The sequence below is a fragment of the Panulirus ornatus genome, chromosome 40 (genome assembly GCF_036320965.1).
Source record: "Panulirus ornatus isolate Po-2019 chromosome 40, ASM3632096v1, whole genome shotgun sequence".
NCBI classification, from domain to species: domain Eukaryota; kingdom Metazoa; phylum Arthropoda; class Malacostraca; order Decapoda; family Palinuridae; genus Panulirus; species Panulirus ornatus.
In genome coordinates this window covers 9,045,666-9,066,476 of record NC_092263.1, presented here as the reverse complement: position 1 = coordinate 9,066,476, position 20,811 = coordinate 9,045,666, and the positions used below count along the sequence as shown (strand labels likewise).

Genomic DNA, 20,811 nt, shown 5'->3' with positions numbered 1-20,811 from the left:
ACGCTTCACATGCCCTGATTCAATCCATTGGCAGCACGTCAACCCCGGTATATCACATCGATCCAGTTCACCCTATTCCTTGCACGCCTTTCACCCTCCTGCATGTTCAGGCCCCGATCACACAAAATCTTTTTCACTCCATCTTTCTACCTCCAATTTGGTCTCCCTCTTCTCCTCGTTCCCTCCACCTCCGACACATATATCCTCTTGGTCAATCTTTCCTCACTCATTCTCTCCATGAGCCCAAACCATTTCAAAACACCCTCTTCTGCTCTCTCAACCACGCTCTTTTTATTTCCACACATCTCTCTTACCCTTACGTTACTTACTCGATCAAACCACCTCACACCACACATTGTCCTCAAACATCTCATTTCCAGCACATCCATCCTCCTGCGCACAACTCTATCCATAGCCCACGCCTCGCAACCATACAACATTGTTGGAATCACTATTCCTTCAAACATATATATATATATAATAATATATATATATATAAATATATATATAATATATATATATATATATATATATAATATATATATATATTTGTGTGAATAAATTGTACATTTCCTTTTCCATAGCCAGAGTTGAACCATTATGTGACATTCAATTTTTTTCATTCATTTCAAGCTAAAAGTTTGTTTTCTAAATTGTTTCTTACATTTTTCATATGTTATATATTGTATGTGTGTGTGTGTGTGTGTATGTGCATATGTGTGTGTGTCGTGTGTGTTGTATATGTATAATATATGTATATTATCCCTGGGATAGGGGTGAAAGAATACTTCCCACGTATTCCTCGCGTGTCGTAGAAAGCGACTAGAGGGGACGGGAGCGGGGGGCCGGAAATCCTCCCCTCCTTGTATTAACTTTCTAAAATGGGAAACAGAAGAAGGAGTCACGCGGGGAGTGATCATCCTCCTCGAAGGCTCAGAGTGGGGTGCCTAAATGTGTGTGGATGTAACCAAGATGTGAAAAAAGGAGAGATAGGTAGTATGTTTGAGGAAAGGAACCTGGATGTTTTGGCTCTGAGTGAAACGAAGCTCAAGGGTAAAGGGGAAGAGTGGTTTGGAAATGTCTGGGGAGTGAAGTCAGGGGTTAGTGAGAGGACAAGAGCAAGGGAAGGAGTAGCAATACTCCTGAAACAGGAGTTGTGGGAGTATGTGATAGAATGTAAGAAAGTAAATTCTCGATTAATATGGGTAAAATTGAAAGTTGATGGAGAGAGGTGGGTGATTATTGGTGCATATGCACCTGGGCATGAGAAGAAAGATCATGAGAGGCAAGTGTTTTGGGAGCAGCTAAATGAGTGTGTTAGCGGTTTTGATGCACGAGACCGGGTTATAGTGATGGGTGATTTGAATGCAAAGGTGAGTAATGTGGCAGTTGAGGGAATAATTGGTATGCATGGGGTGTTCAGTGTTGTAAATGGAAATGGTGAAGAGCTTGTAGATTTATGTGCTGAAAAAGGACTGATGATTGGGAATACCTGGTTTAAAAAGCGAGATATACATAAGTATACTTATGTAAGTAGGAGAGATGGCCAGAGAGCGTTATTGGATTACGTGTTAATTGACAGGCGTGCGAAAGAGAGACTTTTGGATGTTAATGTGCTGAGAGGTGCAACTGGAGGGATGTCTGATCATTATCTTGTGGAGGCTAAGGTGAAGATTAGTATGGGTTTTCAGAAAAGAGGAGTGAATGTTGGGGTGAAGAAGGTGGTGAGAGTAAGTGAGCTTGGGAAGGAGACCTGTGTGGGAAGTACCAGGAGAGACTGTGTACAGAATGGAAAAAGGTGAGAACAATGGAAGTAAGGGGAGTGGGGGAGGAATGGGATGTATTTAGGGAATCAGTGATGGATTGCGCAAAAGATGCTTGTGGCATGAGAAGAGTGGGAGGTGGGTTGTTTAGAAAGGGTAGTGAGTGGTGGGATGAAGAAGTAAGAGTATTAGTGAAAGAGAAGAGAGAGGCATTTGGACGATGTTTGCAGGGAAAAAATGCAATTGAGTGGGAGAAGTATAAAAGAAAGAGACAGGAGGTCAAGAGAAAGGTGCAAGAGGTGAAAAAAAGGGCAAATGAGAGTTGGGGTGAGAGACTATCAGTAAATTTTAGGGAGAATAAAAAGATGTTCTGGAAGGAGGTAAATAGGGTGCGTAAGACAAGGGAGCAAATGGGAACTTCAGTGAAGGGCGTAAATGGGGAGGTGAAACAAGTAGCGGTGATGTGAGAAGGAGATGGAATGAGTATTTTGAAGGTTTGTTGAATGTGTCTGATGACAGAGTGGCAGATATAGGGTGTTTTGGTCGAGGTGGTGTGCAAAGTGAGAGGGTTAGGGAAAATGATTTGGTAAACAGAGAAGAGGTAGTAGGGGCTTTGCGGAAGATGAAAGCCGGCAAGGCAGCAGGTTTGGATGGTATTGCAGTGGAATTTATTAAGAAAGGGGGTGACTGTATTGTTGACTGGTTGGTAAGGTTATTTAATGTATGTATGACTCATGGTGAGGTGCCTGAGGATTGGCGGAATGCGTGCATAGTGCCATTGTACAAAGGCAAAGGGGATAAGAGTGAGTGCTCAAATTACAGAGGTATAAGTTTGTTGAGTATTCCTGGTAAATTATATGGGAGGGTATTGATTGAGAGGGTGAAGGCATGTACAGAGCATCAGATTGGGGAAGAGCAGTGCGGTTTCAGAAGTGGTAGAGGATGTGTGGATCAGGTGTTTGCTTTGAAGAATGTATGTGAGAAATACTTAGAAAAGCAAATGGATTTGTATGTAGCATTTATGGATCTGGAGAAGGCATATGATAGAGTTGATAGAGATGCTCTGTGGAAGGTATTAAGAATATATGGTGTGGGAGGCAAGTTGTTAGAAGCAGTGAAAAGTTTTTATCGAGGATGTAAGGCATGTGTACGTGTAGGAAGAGAGGAAAGTGATTGGTTCTCAGTGAATGTAGGTTTGCGGCAGGGGTGTGTGATGTCTCCATGGTTGTTTAATTTGTTTATGGATGGGGTTGTAAGGGAGGTAAATGCAAGAGTCCTGGAAAGAGGGGCAAGTATGAAGTCTGTTGGGGATGAGAGAGCTTGGGAAGTGAGTCAGTTGTTGTTCGCTGATGATACAGCGCTGGTGGCTGATTCATGTGAGAAACTGCAGAAGCTGGTGACTGAGTTTGGTAAAGTGTGTGGAAGAAGAAAGTTGAGAGTAAATGTGAATAAGAGCAAGGTTATTAGGTACAGTAGGGGTGAGGGTCAAGTCAATTGGGAGGTGAGTTTGAATGGAGAAAAACTGGAGGAAGTGAAGTGTTTTAGATATCTGGGAGTGGATCTGTCAGCGGATGGAACCATGGAAGCGGAAGTGGATCATAGGGTGGGGGAGGGGGCGAAAATTTTGGGAGCCTTGAAAAATGTGTGGAAGTCGAGAACATTATCTCGGAAAGCAAAAATGGGTATGTTTGAGGAATAGTGGTTCCAACAATGTTGTATGGTTGCGAGGCGTGGGCTATGGATAGAGATGTGCGCAGGAGGATGGATGTGCTGGAAATGAGATGTTTGAGGACAATGTGTGGTGTGAGGTGGTTTGATCGAGTAAGTAACGTAAGGGTAAGAGAGATGTGTGGAAATAAAAAGAGCGTGGTTGAGAGAGCAGAAGAGGGTGTTTTGAAATGGTTTGGGCACATGGAGAGAATGAGTGAGGAGAGATTGACCAAGAGGATATATGTGTCGGAGGTGGAGGGAACGAGGAGAAGAGGGAGACCAAATTGGAGGTGGAAAGATGGAGTGAAAAAGATTTTGTGTGATCGGGGCCTGAACATGCAGGAGGGTGAAAGGAGGGCAAGAAATAGAGTGAATTGGTGTCATGTGGTATACAGGGGTTGACGTGCTGTCAGTGGATTGAAGCAAGGCATGTGAAGCGTCTGGGGTAAACCATGGAAAGCTGTGTAGGTATGTATATTTGCGTGTGTGGACGTGTGTATGTACATGTGTATGGGGGGGGGGGTTGGGCCATTTCTTTCGTCTGTTTCCTTGCGCTACCTCGCAAACGCGGGAGACAGCGACAAAGTATAAAAAAAAAAAAAATATATATATATATATATTGGTAAAGTGTGTGGAAGAAGAAAGTTAAGAGTAAATGTGAATAAGAGCAAGGTTATTAGGTACAGTAGGGTTGAGGGTCAAGTCAATTGGGAGGTGAGTTTGAATGGAGAAAAACTGGAGGAAGTGAAGTGTTTTAGATATCTGGGAGTGGATCTGGCAGCGGATGGAACCATGGAAGCGGAAGTGGATCATAGGGTGGGGGAGGGGGCGAAAATTCTGGGGGCCTTGAAGAATGTGTGGAAGTCGAGAACATTATCTCGGAAAGCAAAAATGGGTATGTTTGAAGGAATAGTGGTTCCAACAATGTTGTATGGTTGCGAGGCGTGGGCTATGGATAGAGTTGTGCGTAGGAGGATGGATGTGCTGGAAATGAGATGTTTGAGGACAATGTGTGGTGTGAGGTGGTTTGATCGAGTGAGTAACGTAAGGGTAAGAGAGATGTGTGGAAATAAAAAGAGCGTGGTTGAGAGAGCAGAAGAGGGTGTTTTGAAATGGTTTGGGCACATGGAGAGAATGAGTGAGGAAAGGTTGACCAAGAGGATATATGTGTCGGAGGTGGAGGGAACGAGGAGAAGAGGGAGACCAAATTGGAGGTGGAAAGATGGAGTGAAAAAGATTTTGTGTGATCGGGGCCTGAACATGCAGGAGGGTGAAAGGCGGGCAAGGAATAGAGTGAATTGGAGCGATGTGGTATACCGGGGTTGACGTGCTGTCAGTGGATTGAATCAAGGCATGTGAAGCGTCTGGGGTAAACCATGGAAAGCTGTGTAGGTATGTATATTTGCGTGTGTGGACATGTATGTATATACATGTGTATGGGGTGGGGAGTTGGGCCATTTCTTTCGTCTGTTTCCTTGCGCTACCTCGCAAACGCGGGAGACAGCGACAAAGTATAATAATAAAAAAAAAAATATATATATATATATCTATTTTATACACATTGTAAAGTTTGAATCATAAAGCTTGAATTATCAGCTGATGTTATGTCAAGTCTGGCTCATTTAACTTTATATACTTTATAATAAATTTATTAAATTAATTATGGCTGTTGTGAGTTTATGATCTCGTAGTGATATAATGTTATATAACTGGATGTCTAAGCTTTACTGTACTTTATAATGAGTATCATTCATGAATGCTGTCATTATCAGTTATCTTCTGTGTTAATTATGTATCGTAATTTGCCTTAGTGTATTAGTTATCATTATTATAACGTGTCTTTTCGTCTCGCCATCAGATGTGGTTGGCGTGGGCCGTGACGGTGCTGGCGGGCGTAGCGGCCACGAACGACGTGTTTCCCCTGGACGCCGGCGACGCCGACACCGCCGCCGGCCACCACCTCCTCCGCCACACTTCCCGCCATCACCGGGTGGGTGACACACCTCCGCTCCTCCTCCATACCACACCAGCTTAAATTACCCCGTCATTGTTCCTATCTCTCTCATGTTGTTAAAGGCGTATTTTAACTTTTCATTAATTGGTTACTATATACATCGATTTAATTTATTACTAGTTGCTCTGTTGATGTTTACAGATGCAAAGACAGTACCAGAATTGATTAGATAAATATGTTAACATGTGATGTTAAAGTTCATAATGAGGGAGGTCAGAAAATGTCAGAGATGCGAATGTTATATTAAGAATAATATATATATATATATTTTATATATATATATATATATATATATATATATAATATATATATATATATCCTGTTCTCCCACTTGGCAGTCAAGCTAGCCTTAAATAAAGTGTAAAGTGAGAATAGATACAGAGAAGAGGATCCAAAACAAGACCTTTTGAAGGACGTGGAGAACCAGTTCATTGATGGACATGGTCATATACGTGTTTGATGCATAGTCAAATTTCATACATAGTCAAATGTGTCTTATACATAGCCAAATATGTCTTATACATAGTCAAATATGTGTTTCATACATAGTCAAATATGTGTCTTATACATAGTCAAATATGTCTTATACATAGTCAAATATGTCTTATACATAGTCAAATGTCTTATACATAGTCAAATATGTCTTATACATAGTCAAATATGTGTTTCATACATAGTCGAATATGTGTCTTATACATAGTCAAATATGTCTTACACATAGTCAAATATGTGTCTTATACATAGTCAAATATGTTTCATACATAGTCGAATATGTGTCTTATACATAGTCAAATATGTCTTATACATAGTCAAATATGTCTTATACATAGTCAAATATGCCTTATACAGTCAAATGTGTCTTATACATAGTCAAATGTGTCTTATACATAGTCAAATATGTCTTATACATAGTCAAATATGTCTTATACATAGTCAAATATGTGTCTTATACATAGTCAGATGTGTCTTATACATAGTCAAATATGTCTTATACATAGTCAAATATGTCTTATACATAGTCAAATGTGTCTTATACATAGTCAAATGTGTCTTGTACATAGTCAAATATGTCTTATACATAGTCAAATATGTCTTATACATAGTCAAATATGTCTTATACATAGTCAGATGTGTCTTATACATAGTCAAATGTGTCTTATACATAGTCAAATGTGTCTTATACATAGTCAAATATGTCTTATACATAGTCAAATATGTCTTATACATAGTCAAATATGTCTTATACATAGTCAAATATGCCTTATACAGTCAAATGTTTCTAGTCATTTCTTATACATAGTCAAATGTGTCTCATACATAGTCAAATATGTCTTATACATAGTCAAATATGTCTTATACATAGTCAAATATGTCATACAGTCAAATGTGTCTTATACATAGTCAAATATGTCTTATACATAGTCAGATGTGTCTTATACATAGTCAAATGTGTCTTATACATAGTCAAATATGTGTCTTATACCCAATCAAATATGTCTTATACATAGTCAAATATGTCTTATACATAGTCAAATATGTCTTATACATAGTCAAATATGTCATACAGTCAAATGTGTCTTATACATAGTCAAATATGTCTTATACATAGTCAAATATGTCATACATAGTCAAATAGTGTCTTATACATAGTCAAATGTGTCTTATACATAGTCAAATATGTGTCTTACTATCAATAGTCATACATATGTGTCTTATACATAGTCAAATTGCTCATACATAGTCAAATATGTGTCTTATACATAGTCAAATGTCTTATACATAGTCAAATGTCTTATACATAGTCAAATGTGTGTCTTATACATAGTCAAATATGTGTCTTATACATAGTCAAATGTCTTATACATAGTCAAATATGTGTCTTATACATAGTCAAGTGTCTTATACATAGTCAAATGTGTCTTATACATAGTCAAATATGTCTTATACATAGTCAGATATGTGTCTTATACATAGTCAAATATGTGTCTTATACATAGTCAAATGTCTTATACATAGTCAGATATGTGTCTTATACATAGTCAAATATGTGTCTTATACATAGTCAAATATGTCTTATACATAGTCAAATGTGTCTTATACATAGTCAAATATGTCATTACATAGTTAAATATGTGTCTTATACAAAGTCAAATATGTCTTATACATAGTCAAATATGTCATACATAGTCAGATATGTCTTATACATAGTCAAATGTGTCATACATAGTCAAATGTGTCTTATACATTGTCAAATGTGTCTTATACATAGTCAAATGTCTTATACATAGTCAAATATGTCTTATACATAGTTAAATATGTGTCTTATACCCAATCAAATATGTCTTATACATAGTCAAATATGTCATACATAGTCAAATATGTCTTATACATAGTCAAATATGTCTTATACATTGTCAAATATGTCTTTATAGCAATATGTATCTATACTATATGTCTTATACATAGTCAAATATGTGTCTTATACCCAATCAAATATGTCTTATACATAGTCAAATATGTATCTTATACCCAATCAAATATGTCTTAGACATAGTCAAATATGTGTCTTATACCCAATCAAATATGTCTTAGACATAGTCAAATATGTCTTATACATAGTCAAATATGTCTTATACATAGTCAAATATGTATCTTATACCCAATCAAATATGTCTTATACATAGTCAAATATGTGTCTTATACCCAATCAAATATGTCTTATACATAGTCAAATATGTGTCTTATACCCAATCAAATATGTCTTAGACATAGTCAAATATGTGTCTTATACATAGTCAAATATGTATCTTATAACACTTAGGTTCAGAAATTTAGAGTTTAAAATAACAATCAATATTTTCAAGGAAAGTCAAATTATTTCTTTTTACAAAAATACTTCTATACATATAAATATTTATCACACCTCAATATGTATTAATTAATCCCTTAGACCTCATATAGAATAATTTGAAAATTCAAAAATAATGACATATAAATTTATCAACGAAACCCAATATATTCATATTAAAAATTACCCCTCATATACATATAAATTTATCCCCCCACAACCCTCATATATTCATATAAATTTATCCCCCACCACCCTCATATATTCATATAAATTTATCCCCCCACCACCCTCATATATTCATATAAATTAATCCCCCTACCTCATATATTCATATAAATTTATCCCCCCTCCACCCTCATATATTCATATAAATTTATCCCCCTACCCCCTCATATATTCATATAAATTTATCCCCTCTCTCTCTGCAGGTGCACAACCTGGTGCTGAACCCGGAGCAACATTCCCTGTGTGAACTGAAACACATCCGACAGATCGTAACCCACGCTCACTGTACCTCCAAGGTGAGTACACACACACACACACGCGCGCGCATGCGCGACTCCTAGATCGTCATTTGTTTCCGAGCGGATCAAAACAAAAGAGAAACAAATGCAGGTTAGAACGTTTTCTAATCTTGTAAGTACTTATTTTTTGTTGAGAAATGCAGGTCTTTTAATAATTGTAGATTATGGAATAATATATATATATATATATATATATATATTATATATATATATATATATATATATATATATATATATATATATATAGCGTCATAGGTTTGCACACTTGTAAAATCTGTGTTTAAGAAATGCGTCTGATCTATTATGACATGTAGATATAAATACGGTAGATGTAGACTCCCTGATGCCCAGATTATGAAGTTTTCGTTCATCTCAAAATGTGAGGAAGTAGATATAATTACGGTAGATGTAGACTTCCTGCTGCCCAGATTCTGAAGTACTCTACATCCCACTTGTGAGGAAGTAGACATGATTACGGTAGATGTAGACTCCCTATCTACATCTTGAAGTTCCCCACACTCCACTTGTGAGGAAGTAGACGTAATTACGGTAGATGTAGACTCCCTACCCACATTTTGAAGTATCCCACACCCCACTTGTGAGGAAGTAGACATAAATACAGTAGATGTAGACTCCCTACCCACATTTTGAAGTACCCCACATCCCAAAATGTGAGGAAGTAGACGTAATTACGGTAGATGTAGACTCTCTATCTACATCTTGAAGTACCCCACTTGTGAGGAAGTAGACATGATTACGGTAGATGTAGACTCTCTATCTACATCTTGAAGTACCCCACTTGTGAGGAAGTAGACATGATTACGGTAGATGTAGACTCTCTATCTACATCTTGAAGTACCCCACAAGTGAGGAAGTAGACATGATTACGGTAGATGTAGACTCTCTATCTACATCTTGAAGTACCCCACTTGTGAGGAAGTAGACGTGATTACGGTAGATGTAGACTCCCTACCCACATTCTGAAGTACCCCACATGTGAGGAAGTAGACATGATTACGGTAGATGTAGACTCCCTACCCACATTCTGAAGTACCCCACATGTGAGGAAGTAGACATGATTACGGTAGATGTAGACTCCCTACCCACATTCTGAAGTACCCCACATGTGAGGAAGTAGACATGATTACGGTAGATGTAGACTCCCTACCCACATTCTGAAGTACCCCACACTCCACTTGTGAGGAAGTAGACATGATTACGGTAGATGTAGACTCCCTACCCACATTTTGAAGTACCCCACACTCCACTTGTGAGGAAGTAGACATGATTACGGTAGATGTAGACTCCCTACCCACATTCTGAAGTACCCCACACCCCACTTGTGAGGAAGTAGACATGATTACGGTAGATGTAGACTCCCTACCCACATTCTGAAGTACCCCACATCCCACTTGTGAGGAAGTAGATATAGATACGGTAGATGTAGACTCTCTCCGATTACGGTAGATGTAGACTCCCTGCCCACATTCTGAAGTACCCCACATGTGAGGAAGTAGACATGATTACGGTAGATGTAGACTCCCTACCCACATTCTGAAGTACCCCACATGTGAGGAAGTAGACATGATTACGGTAGATGTAGACTCCCTACCCACATTCTGAAGTACCCCACATGTGAGGAAGTAGACATGATTACGGTAGATGTAGACTCCCTGCCCACATTCTGAAGTACCCCACATGTGAGGAAGTAGACATGATTACGGTAGATGTAGAGAGAGAGTGTGTTTATGTTCTGCAGGAGATGGAGAACTACGTGTGTGTGGGGACCTGCTTCAGCTACACTGTGCCCCAGACGGAGCCAGAGACACCTGGTGACGAACTCCTGGACTACTGCGACTCTTGCCAGGCCTCTGAGTCCCACTGGACCACCGTGAGTACACTTACCCTGCTCCTGCAACGTAGCGCACGTACACTCACACACACACACACTCACACACACATACATACACATACACTCACACACACATACATACACATACACTCACACACATACACACACACACACATACACTCTCCCACAAACATACACACACACACACACACACACACACACACACACACACACACACAACACACACACTTATACTCACGCACACACACACACACACACACACACACACACACACACACACATACACACACACACACACACATACATACACTCTCGCACAAGCACATACACACATAAACACACTCACACACACACTCACACACACACACACACCACACACACACACACACACACAACCACACACACACACACACACACACATACACACACACACACACATACATACACTCTCGCACAAAACACATACACACATAAACACACTCACACACACACACACACACACACACACACACACACACACACACACACACACACACACACACAACACACACATACACACACACACACACACACACACACACACACACATACATACACTCCACAAACACATACACACATAAACACACTCACACACACACACACACACACACCACACACAACACACACACACACACACACACCACACACACACACACACATACACTCTCGCACAAACACATACACACATAAACACACTCACACACACACACACACACACACACACACACACACACACACACACACATACACACACACACACACACACACACACACACATACATACACTCTCGCACAAACACATACACACATAAACACACTCACACACACACACACACACACAATACTCACACACCACACATTAAATACACTCTCGCAAACACATACACACATAAACACACTCACACACACACACACACACAGCATCTACCGCTTGTCTTCGTAGATACTGGCCTTGTCTTTAGCCACACATGTTTAAACTACTCGTTAGAGAGAGAGAGAGAGAGAGAGAGAGAGAGAGAGAGAGAGAGAGAGAGAGAGAGAGAGAGAGAGAGAGAAGATGCCTCAGCCCAGCCAGGAACTAACCCTAGGTCTTGTGAGAGAGAGAGAGAGAGAGAGAGAGAGAGCTCAGCCCAGCAGGACTAAACCAGGTCTGTGAGAGAGAGAGAGAGAGAGAGAGAGAGAGAGAGAGAGAGAGAGAAGATGCCTCAGCCCAGCCAGGAACTAACCCTAGGTCTTGTGAGAGAGAGAGAGAGAGAGAGAGAGAGAGAGAGAGAGAGAGAGAGAGAGAGAGAGGGGAGAGGAGAAGAGAGAGGAGAAGATGCCTCAGCCCAGCAGGAACTAACCCTGGGTCTTGTGTGTGAGAGAGAGAGAGAGGGGAGGAGAGAGAGAGGAGGAGAGAGAGAGAGAGAGAGAGAGAGGAGAGAGAGAGAGATGCTCAGCAGCAGGAACTAACCTGGGTCTTGTGAGAGAGAGAGAGAGAGAGATAATGTGTGTGTGTGTGTGTGAGAGAGAGAGATAATGTGTGTGTGTGTGTGAGAGAGAGAGAGAGAGAGAGAGAGGATGTGTGTGTGTGTGTGTGAGAGGTAGAGAGAGATGCCTCATGGCATGTAGTAAGTAACGCAGTGGCTTGGTCGTTCGTTCGTGCAGATCCAGTTGGATTGTGAAGAGTATGGCAAGTGGTACCAGGTGCCCAAGAACATCCAGATGATCACCAACTGCTCTTGTTCCCCTTGTCACCCCACCCGGAGCCAGCCGCCCTTGGACAACGAGGTCACCTACGCGCCCAACGACCACCACGTCTCCGAGCTGCTCTTCAAGATGCTGCCGGACGGCCACAAGTTCAAGGAGTCGCTGGGCTTGCCCAGGGGCGGCCTCCAGTACACGGAGATGTCCCTGGACGAACTGAAGAAGAAGATCTACCTGGACCCCCACCAGGAGCAGCTGCTCAGGGACCAGGTCCTCTTCAAGCACTCGCCCTCCTTCACCGACCTGGACGAGGACGAGGACCCCAAGAATCTCTCCTGAAGAAGGCAGAGCCCAGGTCATACGCCTAGTACTCCCACTGCACAGCCCAGGTCATACGCCTAGTACTCCTACTGCACAGCCAAGGTCATACGCCTAGTACTCCTACTGCACAGCCCAGGTCATACGCCTAGTACTCCTACTGCACAGCCCAGGTCATACGCCTAGTACTCCTACTGCACAGCCCAGGTCATACGCCTAGTACTCCTACTGCACAGCCAGGTCATACGCTAGTATCCTACTGCACAGCCAGGTCATACGCTAGTACTCCTACTGCACAGCCCAGGTCATACGCTAGTACCTACTGCACACCAGTCATAGCTGTACTCCTACTGCACAGCCCAGGCAACAACACTCCTAGTACTCTAGCTGTCTCTACAACTGCTGAGCCCAGGCAACAACACTCCTAGTCCTCCAGCTGTCTCTCCCACTGCAGAGCCAAGGCAACACTCCTAGTACTCTAGCTGTCTCTCCACTGCAGAGCCAGGCACACTCCTAGTACTCTAGCTGTCTCTCCCACTGCTGAGCCCAGGCAACAACACTCCTAGTACTCCCACTGCTGAGCCCAGGCAACACTCCTAGTCCTCCAGCTGTCTCTCCCACTGCAGAGCCCAGGCAACACTCCTAGTACTCTAGCTGTCTCTCCCACTGCAGAGCCCAGGCAACACTCCTAGTACTCTAGCTGTCTCTCCCACTGCTGAGCCCAGGCAACAACACTCCTAGTACTCCCACTGCTGAGCCCAGGCAACACTCCTAGTACTCTAGCTGTCTCTCCCACTGCAGAGCCCAGGCAACACTCCTAGTACTCTAGCTGTCTCTCCCACTGCAGAGCCCAGGCAACAACACTCCTAGTACTCCCACTGCTGAGCCCAGGCAACACTCCTAGTCCTCCAGCTGTCTCTCCCACTGCAGAGCCCAGGCAACACTCCTAGTACTCTAGCTGTCTCTCCCACTGCAGAGCCCAGGCAACACTCCTAGTACTCTAGCTGTCTCTCCCACTGCTGAGCCCAGGCAACAACACTCCTAGTACTCCCACTGCTGAGCCCAGGCAACACTCCTAGTACTCTAGCTGTCTCTCCCACTGCTGAGCCCAGGCAACAACACTCCTAGTACTCCCACTGCTGAGCCCAGGCAACACTCCTAGTACTCTAGCTGTCTCTCCCACTGCAGAGCCCAGGCAACACTCCTAGTACTCCCACTGCTGAGCCCAGGCAACAACACTCCTAGTACTCTAGCTGTCTCTCCCACTGCAGAGCCCAGGCACCACTCCTAGTACTCTAGCTGTCTCTCCTACTGCAGAGCCCAGGCAACACTCCTAGTACTCTAGCTGTCTCTCCCACTGCTGAGCCCAGGCAACACTCCTAGTACTCTAGCTGTCTCTCCCACTGCAGAGCCCAGGCAACACTCCTAGTACTCTAGCTGTCTCTCCTACTGCAGAGACCAGGCAACACTCCTAGTACTCTAGCTGTCTCTCCCACTGCTGAGCCCAGGCAACACTCCTAGTACTCTAGCTGTCTCTCCTACTGCAGAGCCCAGGCAACACTCCTAGTACTCTAGCTGTCTCTCCCACTGCAGAGCCCAGGCAACACTCCTAGTACTCCCACTGCTGAGCCCAGGCAACAACACTCCTAGTACTCTAGCTGTCTCTCCCACTGCAGAGCCCAGGCAACACTCCTAGTACTCTAGCTGTCTCTCCTACTGCAGAGCCAGGCAACACTCCTAGTACTCTAGCTGTCTCTCCCACTGCTGAGCCCAGGCAACACACCTAGTACTCTAGCTGTCTCTCCTACTGCAGAGACCAGGCAACACTCCTAGTACTCTAGCTGTCTCTCCCACTGCTGAGCCCAGGCAACACACCTAGTACTCTAGCTGTCTCTCCACTGCAGAGCCCAGGCAACACTCTAGTACTCTAGCTGTCTCTCCCACTGCTGAGCCCAGGCAACACTCCTAGTACTCTAGCTGTCTCTCCCACTGCTGAGCCCAGGCAACACTCCTAGTACTCTAGCTGTCTCTCCCACTGCAGAGCCCAGGCAACACTCCTAGTACTCTAGCTGTCTCTCCCACTGCTGAGCCCAGGCAACACTCCTAGTACTCTAGCTGTCTCTCCCACTGCAGAGCCTAGGCAACACTCCTAGTACTCTAGCTGTCTCTCCCACTGCTGAGCCCAGGCAACACTCCTAGTACTCTAGCTGTCTCTCCCACTGCAGAGCCCAGGCAACACTCCTAGTACTCTAGCTGTCTCTCCCACTGCTGAGCCCAGGCAACAACACTCCTAGTACTCCCACTGCTGAGCCCAGGCAACACTCCTAGTACTCTAGCTGTCTCTCCCACTGCAGAGCCCAGGCAACACTCCTAGTACTCTAGCTGTCTCTCCCACTGCTGAGCCCAGGCAACAACACTCCTAGTACTCCCACTGCTGAGCCCAGGCAACACTCCTAGTACTCTAGCTGTCTCTCCCACTGCTGAGCCCAGGCAACAACACTCCTAGTACTCCCACTGCTGAGCCCAGGCAACACTCCTAGTACTCTAGCTGTCTCTCCCACTGCAGAGCCCAGGCAACACTCCTAGTACTCTAGCTGTCTCTCCCACTGCAGAGCCCAGGCAACAACACTCCTAGTACTCTAGCTGTCTCTCCCACTGCTGAGCCCAGGCAACACTCCTAGTACTCTAGCTGTCTCTCCCACTGCAGAGCCCAGGCAACACTCCTAGTCCTCCAGCTGTCTCTCCCACTGCTGAGCCCAGGCAACACTCCTAGTACTCTAGCTGTCTCTCCCACTGCAGAGCCCAGGCAACACTCCTAGTACTCTAGCTGTCTCTCCCACTGCAGAGCCCAGGCAACAACACTCCTAGTACTCCTACTGCAGAGCCCAGGCAACACTCCTAGTACTCTAGCTGTCTCTCCCACTGCAGAGCCCAGGCAACACTCCTAGTACTCCCACTGCTGAGCCCAGGCAACACTCCTAGTACTCCCACTGCTGAGCCCAGGCAACACTCCTAGTACTCTAGCTGTCTCTCCCACTGCAGAGCCCAGGCAACAACACTCCTAGTACTCCCACTGCAGAGCCCAGGCAACACTCCTAGTACTCTAGCTGTCTCTCCCACTGCAGAGCCCAGGCAACACTCCTAGTACTCCCACTGCTGAGCCCAGGCAACACTCCTAGTACTCTAGCTGTCTCTCCCACTGCAGAGCCCAGGCAACACTCCTAGTACTCTAGCTGTCTCTCCCACTGCAGAGCCCAGGCAACACTCCTAGTACTCCCACTGCTGAGCCCAGGCAACACTCCTAGTACTCTAGCTGTCTCTCCCACTGCAGAGCCCAGGCAACACTCCTAGTACTCTAGCTGTCTCTCCCACTGCAGAGCCCAGGCAACAACACTCCTAGTACTCCCACTGCTGAGCCCAGGCAACGCTCCTAGTACTCCCACTGCTGAGCCTAGGCAACACCACTTCCTTTGACACCATCTCCTCTCTTGACACCAATACCACCCTGACAACATCATTGACAACATCGAGTCCAAGGTAAACAACCAGTTTGCGAGCTAGCAACATCATGTATGTTACATGTAACCATCATCTGACTTACCATGTACATCATTGCATGTTACATGTTACTCATGGAGTACATGTATACATCAGTTGTGAGTACATGTTTACATCATGTGTTACATGTTTACACATTGTTACTACCTGTGATGCTGTTTACACTGTGATGACAGAACATCATGTGATGTTACATGTTTACATCATGTGATGTTACATGTTTACATCATGTGATGTTACATGTTTACATCATGTGATGTTACATGTTTACATCATGTGATGTTACATGTTTACATCATGTGATTTACATGTTTACATCATGTGATGTTACATGTTTACATCATGTGATTTTACATGTTTACATCATGTGATGTTACATGTTTACATCATGTGATGTTACATGTTTACATCATGTGATGTTACATGTTTACATCATGTGATGTTACATGTTTACATCATGTGATGTTACATGTTTACATCATGTGATGTTACATGTTTACATCATGTGATGTTACATGTTTACATCATGTGATGTTACATGTTTACATCATGTGATGTTACATGTTTACATCATGTGATGTTACATGTTTACATCATGTGATGTACTGTTTACATCAGTGATGTTACATGTTACATCATGTGATGTTACATGTTTACATCATGTGATGTTACATGTTTACATCAGTGATGTTACATGTTTACATCATGTGATGTTACATGTTTACATCATGTGATGTTACATGTTTACATCATGTGATGTTACATGTTTACATCATGTGATGTTACATGTTTACATCATGTGATGTTACATGTTTACATCATGTGATGTTACATGTTTACATCATGTGATGTTACATGTTTACATCATGTGATGTTACATGTTTACATCATGTGATGTTACATGTTTACATCATGTGATGTTACATGTTTACATCATGTGATGTTACATGTTTACATCATGTGATGTTAGATGTTTACATCATGTGATGTTACATGTTTACATCATGTGATGTTACATGTTTACATCATGTGATGTTACTTACATCAGTGATGTTACATTTACATCAGTGATGTTACATGTTTACATCATGTGATGTTACATTTTACATCATGTGATTACATCTTACATAGTGATGTTACATGTTTACATCACTGATGGTACATGTTTACATCATGTGATGGTTACATGTTTACATCATATGTGATGTTACATGTTTACATCATGTGATGTTACATGTTTACATCATGTGATGTTACATGTTTACATCATGTGATGTTACATGTTTACATGTATGTTACATTTACATCATGATGTTACATGTTTACATCACGTGATGGTACATGTTTACATCATGTGATGTTACATGTTTACATCATGTGATGTTACATGTTTACATCATGTGATGTTACATGTTTACATCATGTGATGTTACATGTTTACATCATGTGATTATGTTTACACATGTGTTTAACAGTTACATCATGTGATGTTACATGTTTACATCATGTGATGGTACATGTTTACATCATGTGATGTTACATGTTTACATCACGTGATGGTACATGTTTACATCATGTGATGTTACATGTTTACATCATGTGATGTTACATGTTTACATCATGTGATGTTACATGTTTACATCATGTGATGTTACATGTTTACATCATATGATGTTACATGTTTACATCAGTGATGTACATGTTTACATCATGTGATGTTACATGTTTACATCATGTGATGTTACATGTTTACATCATGTGATGTTACATGTTTACATCATGTGATGTTACATGTTTACATCATGTTAGATGTTACATACATGTTTAGTCAATGCAAATGTGATGTTACATGTTAATGAACATGACATTTATGGTAACATGTTTACATCATGTTGATGTACTGTTTACATCACGTGATGGTACATGTTTACATCATGTGATGTTACATGTTTACATCATGTGATGTTACATGTTTACATCATGTGATGTTACATGTCTACATCATGTGATGTTACATGTTTACATCATATGATGTTACATGTTTACATCATGTGATGTTACATGTTTACATCATGTGATGTTACATGTTTACATCATGTGATGTTACATGTTTACATCATGTGATGTTACATGTTTACATCATGTGATGTTACATGTTTACATCATGTGATGTTAGATGTCTACCATATCAGTGTTTAGATCCAGATGCTAAATGTTGGAGAAAATATAAAATGACGTAAGATGAACGACAAATGAATACTTTTGTTTTCAAGATTTGAAATTAAAAACGCATGGCTTTGAATTGTACGGTAAATATGGTATTCAAAGTTTACCTTATGTAATGATCAATTTCAATCATACATTAAAAGTTTACATTATCTGGGGAATAATTTACAGTTTACATGCTCAAAAAATTATCAGATTTTAATCCATTTTATGTAGAAAGTAAAAGAAAAAAATGTCTCGCTGTGTACGATAACTTAAACTCCCTGAGTACGATGACCTCACCCCATAAGTACGATAAGTCATCGTACTCTCGTTGAACCCCACAAGTACGATAAGTCATCGTACTCTCGTTGAACCCCACAAGTACGATAAGTCATCGTACTCTCGTTGAACCCCACAAGTACGATAAGTCATCGTACTCCCGTTGAACCCCATAAGTACGATAAGTCATCGTACTCCCGTGGTTTGAGGCGTCGTACTCAAATTGTTTGAATTATCGTACTCATGGGGGTTTCAGTCGATCTACTCGAGGGCTTCACGATATCGTACTCAAGGGGTTTAAGTTATCTTAAGGAGTTAAGTCATCGTACTCAATGGGGTTTAAGTTGTCGTACTGATCAAGAGAGTTTACATAAGTTTAATTCTCATCCTGTGGGTTTAATCACCATGCTGGTTTATCTAATTTGACCCGAAAGGTTTTTTTTAAAAGTAAGGGTTTGAATTATTCCTAAAATTTTATGTTAGTTTGATGCCCAGGTCAAGTATATGGTCTACGAATAATGGCCATCTTGTACTGTGTCGGAACCTCTCTCTCTCTCTCTCTCTCTCTCTCTCTCTCTCTCTCTCTCTCTCTCTCTCTCTCTCTCTCTCTCTCTCTCTCTCTCTCTCTCTCTCTCTCTCTCTGTGGTGGACTGAATCATATATCGGATGTGCTTTTCACATGGTGTGGCCAAGGGCTGAACTATGGTAGTTTCCCCCCGCTCATTTCGTACTTGCAGACCCATTTTCTGTAACTCCTTTTTTACTAGGCCCATTTTCTTGAGGTTCATTTACTTCGTTTTCTTTAAATGCACTTCACACCCGTATTTTTGTCTTTAAACCTGTTTTCTGTGTTTCTACTTCACACCCATTTTCTTTAATTGTCTACTTCAAACCAGTTTTCTGTATTTCTTGTTTAATTGCCAGCAAATTTCTTGAATAACTTTTACTTCATGTATTTCCTATGCCTACATCAGATCCATTTTCTGTGATTTTTCTTCACGTCAGACCCATTTTCCTTAATTGCCAAAATGCAGTTTACACACTTTAAGACCACACATATATATATATATATATATATATATATATATATATAAAAGTTGTGATTTATGAACAATAAAATCATGAAATACACATCACATTGGACGAGATTGTACGATGAAATTCATTTAGATTAAAATCAAATTCTACTTGAATCTCTCTCTTCATTTCCGCTGATGTTCTTTTGTTTTTGTATTTAACAGCAAATATTAAACTGTAGAAATGTATGAGACGCCATATAAAAATGTTATATTTAGCCCGTAGTTTATCTCATATAACAAATGTATGTATGACTTAGCTATTCCAATAATGTTAGTGAAATATACATATATATATATATATCTTACGTATAATGTATACTTTCTGTATCCAACTGTATTTGTGTAAGAACTTCATGAAGTTACAGTTTTTATGGATGATATACAAGGGAAATATGGATGCTTCATTTGAGAGAATGGTTTATATAAATTCCCCCAGACACCAATCATTGTACTCTAGATAATTTATATTAACTCATCTACTAAGTGTATATTAGTAGGTCGAAGTACATGATGAATTATTTTAAATGCAAAATGCAATCTTAGAATTTAGAAAAAAAATGATATATAAGATATGGATCTGCATTTTTTTTGTGTGTGCCACAGAAAACGAAGTTCAATGAGTCAACATATTTAATTTTGTAACAGAAAACGGGAATAATGGGACAGCATTTTATTTTTTTTTCTACCATTGAAAACGGGAAGTTGAATGGATCAGCATTTGATAGTTTGTCACAGAAAACGGAGGGGTTAAACGGTACGTTCCTCCTGTACCTTCGGTGGGGGACGCTAAATAAGGGCTCACAATATCTCCCTTGTAGTGAACATATATATTTTATTTAAAGTATTTCGTAAAGCTGATTATTTTTTTTTTTTTAAGATTACATTATGGAGAAAGTGTGTATTGTCATG

At 41.4% G+C, this 20,811-nt stretch overlaps 1 protein-coding gene across 3 annotated transcripts; it reads left to right on the top strand.

The window, feature by feature from the left end:
* Positions 1-5,292: 5,292 nt before the first annotated feature.
* On the top strand, positions 5,293-14,074 carry LOC139761528 (uncharacterized). 3 transcript variants are annotated; one of them, XR_011715533.1, is made up of 6 exons: positions 5,293-5,463; positions 8,767-8,859; positions 10,622-10,753; positions 12,422-12,815; positions 12,884-12,917; positions 14,008-14,074. XR_011715533.1 is itself a non-coding variant. In XM_071685793.1 (4 exons), the coding sequence occupies exons 1-4, from the start codon at positions 5,332-5,334 to the stop codon at positions 12,797-12,799; spliced, it is 735 nt and encodes a 244-aa protein (XP_071541894.1). In that variant the 5' UTR covers positions 5,293-5,331; the 3' UTR covers positions 12,800-13,012. The 3 variants fall into 3 exon arrangements, 1 of the variants encoding a protein (XP_071541894.1); XR_011715532.1 differs by lacking the exon at positions 12,884-12,917 and adding an exon at positions 12,952-12,985 and having other exon boundaries at positions 14,008-14,070; XM_071685793.1 differs by lacking the exon at positions 14,008-14,074 and having other exon boundaries at positions 12,422-13,012.
* Positions 14,075-20,811: the final 6,737 nt, after the last annotated feature.

Bases quoted from the DNA above. Each gene is read 5' to 3' on its own strand.
- LOC139761528 (XM_071685793.1), top strand. From the start codon at position 5,332: ATGTGGTTGGCGTGGGCCGTGACGGTGCTGGCGGGCGTAGCGGCCACG. The intron at 8,860-10,621 runs GTGAGTACACAC...TATGTTCTGCAG, and splicing joins ACGCTCACTGTACCTCCAAG to GAGATGGAGAACTACGTGTG. The intron at 10,754-12,421 runs GTGAGTACACTT...TCGTTCGTGCAG, and splicing joins CTGAGTCCCACTGGACCACC to ATCCAGTTGGATTGTGAAGA.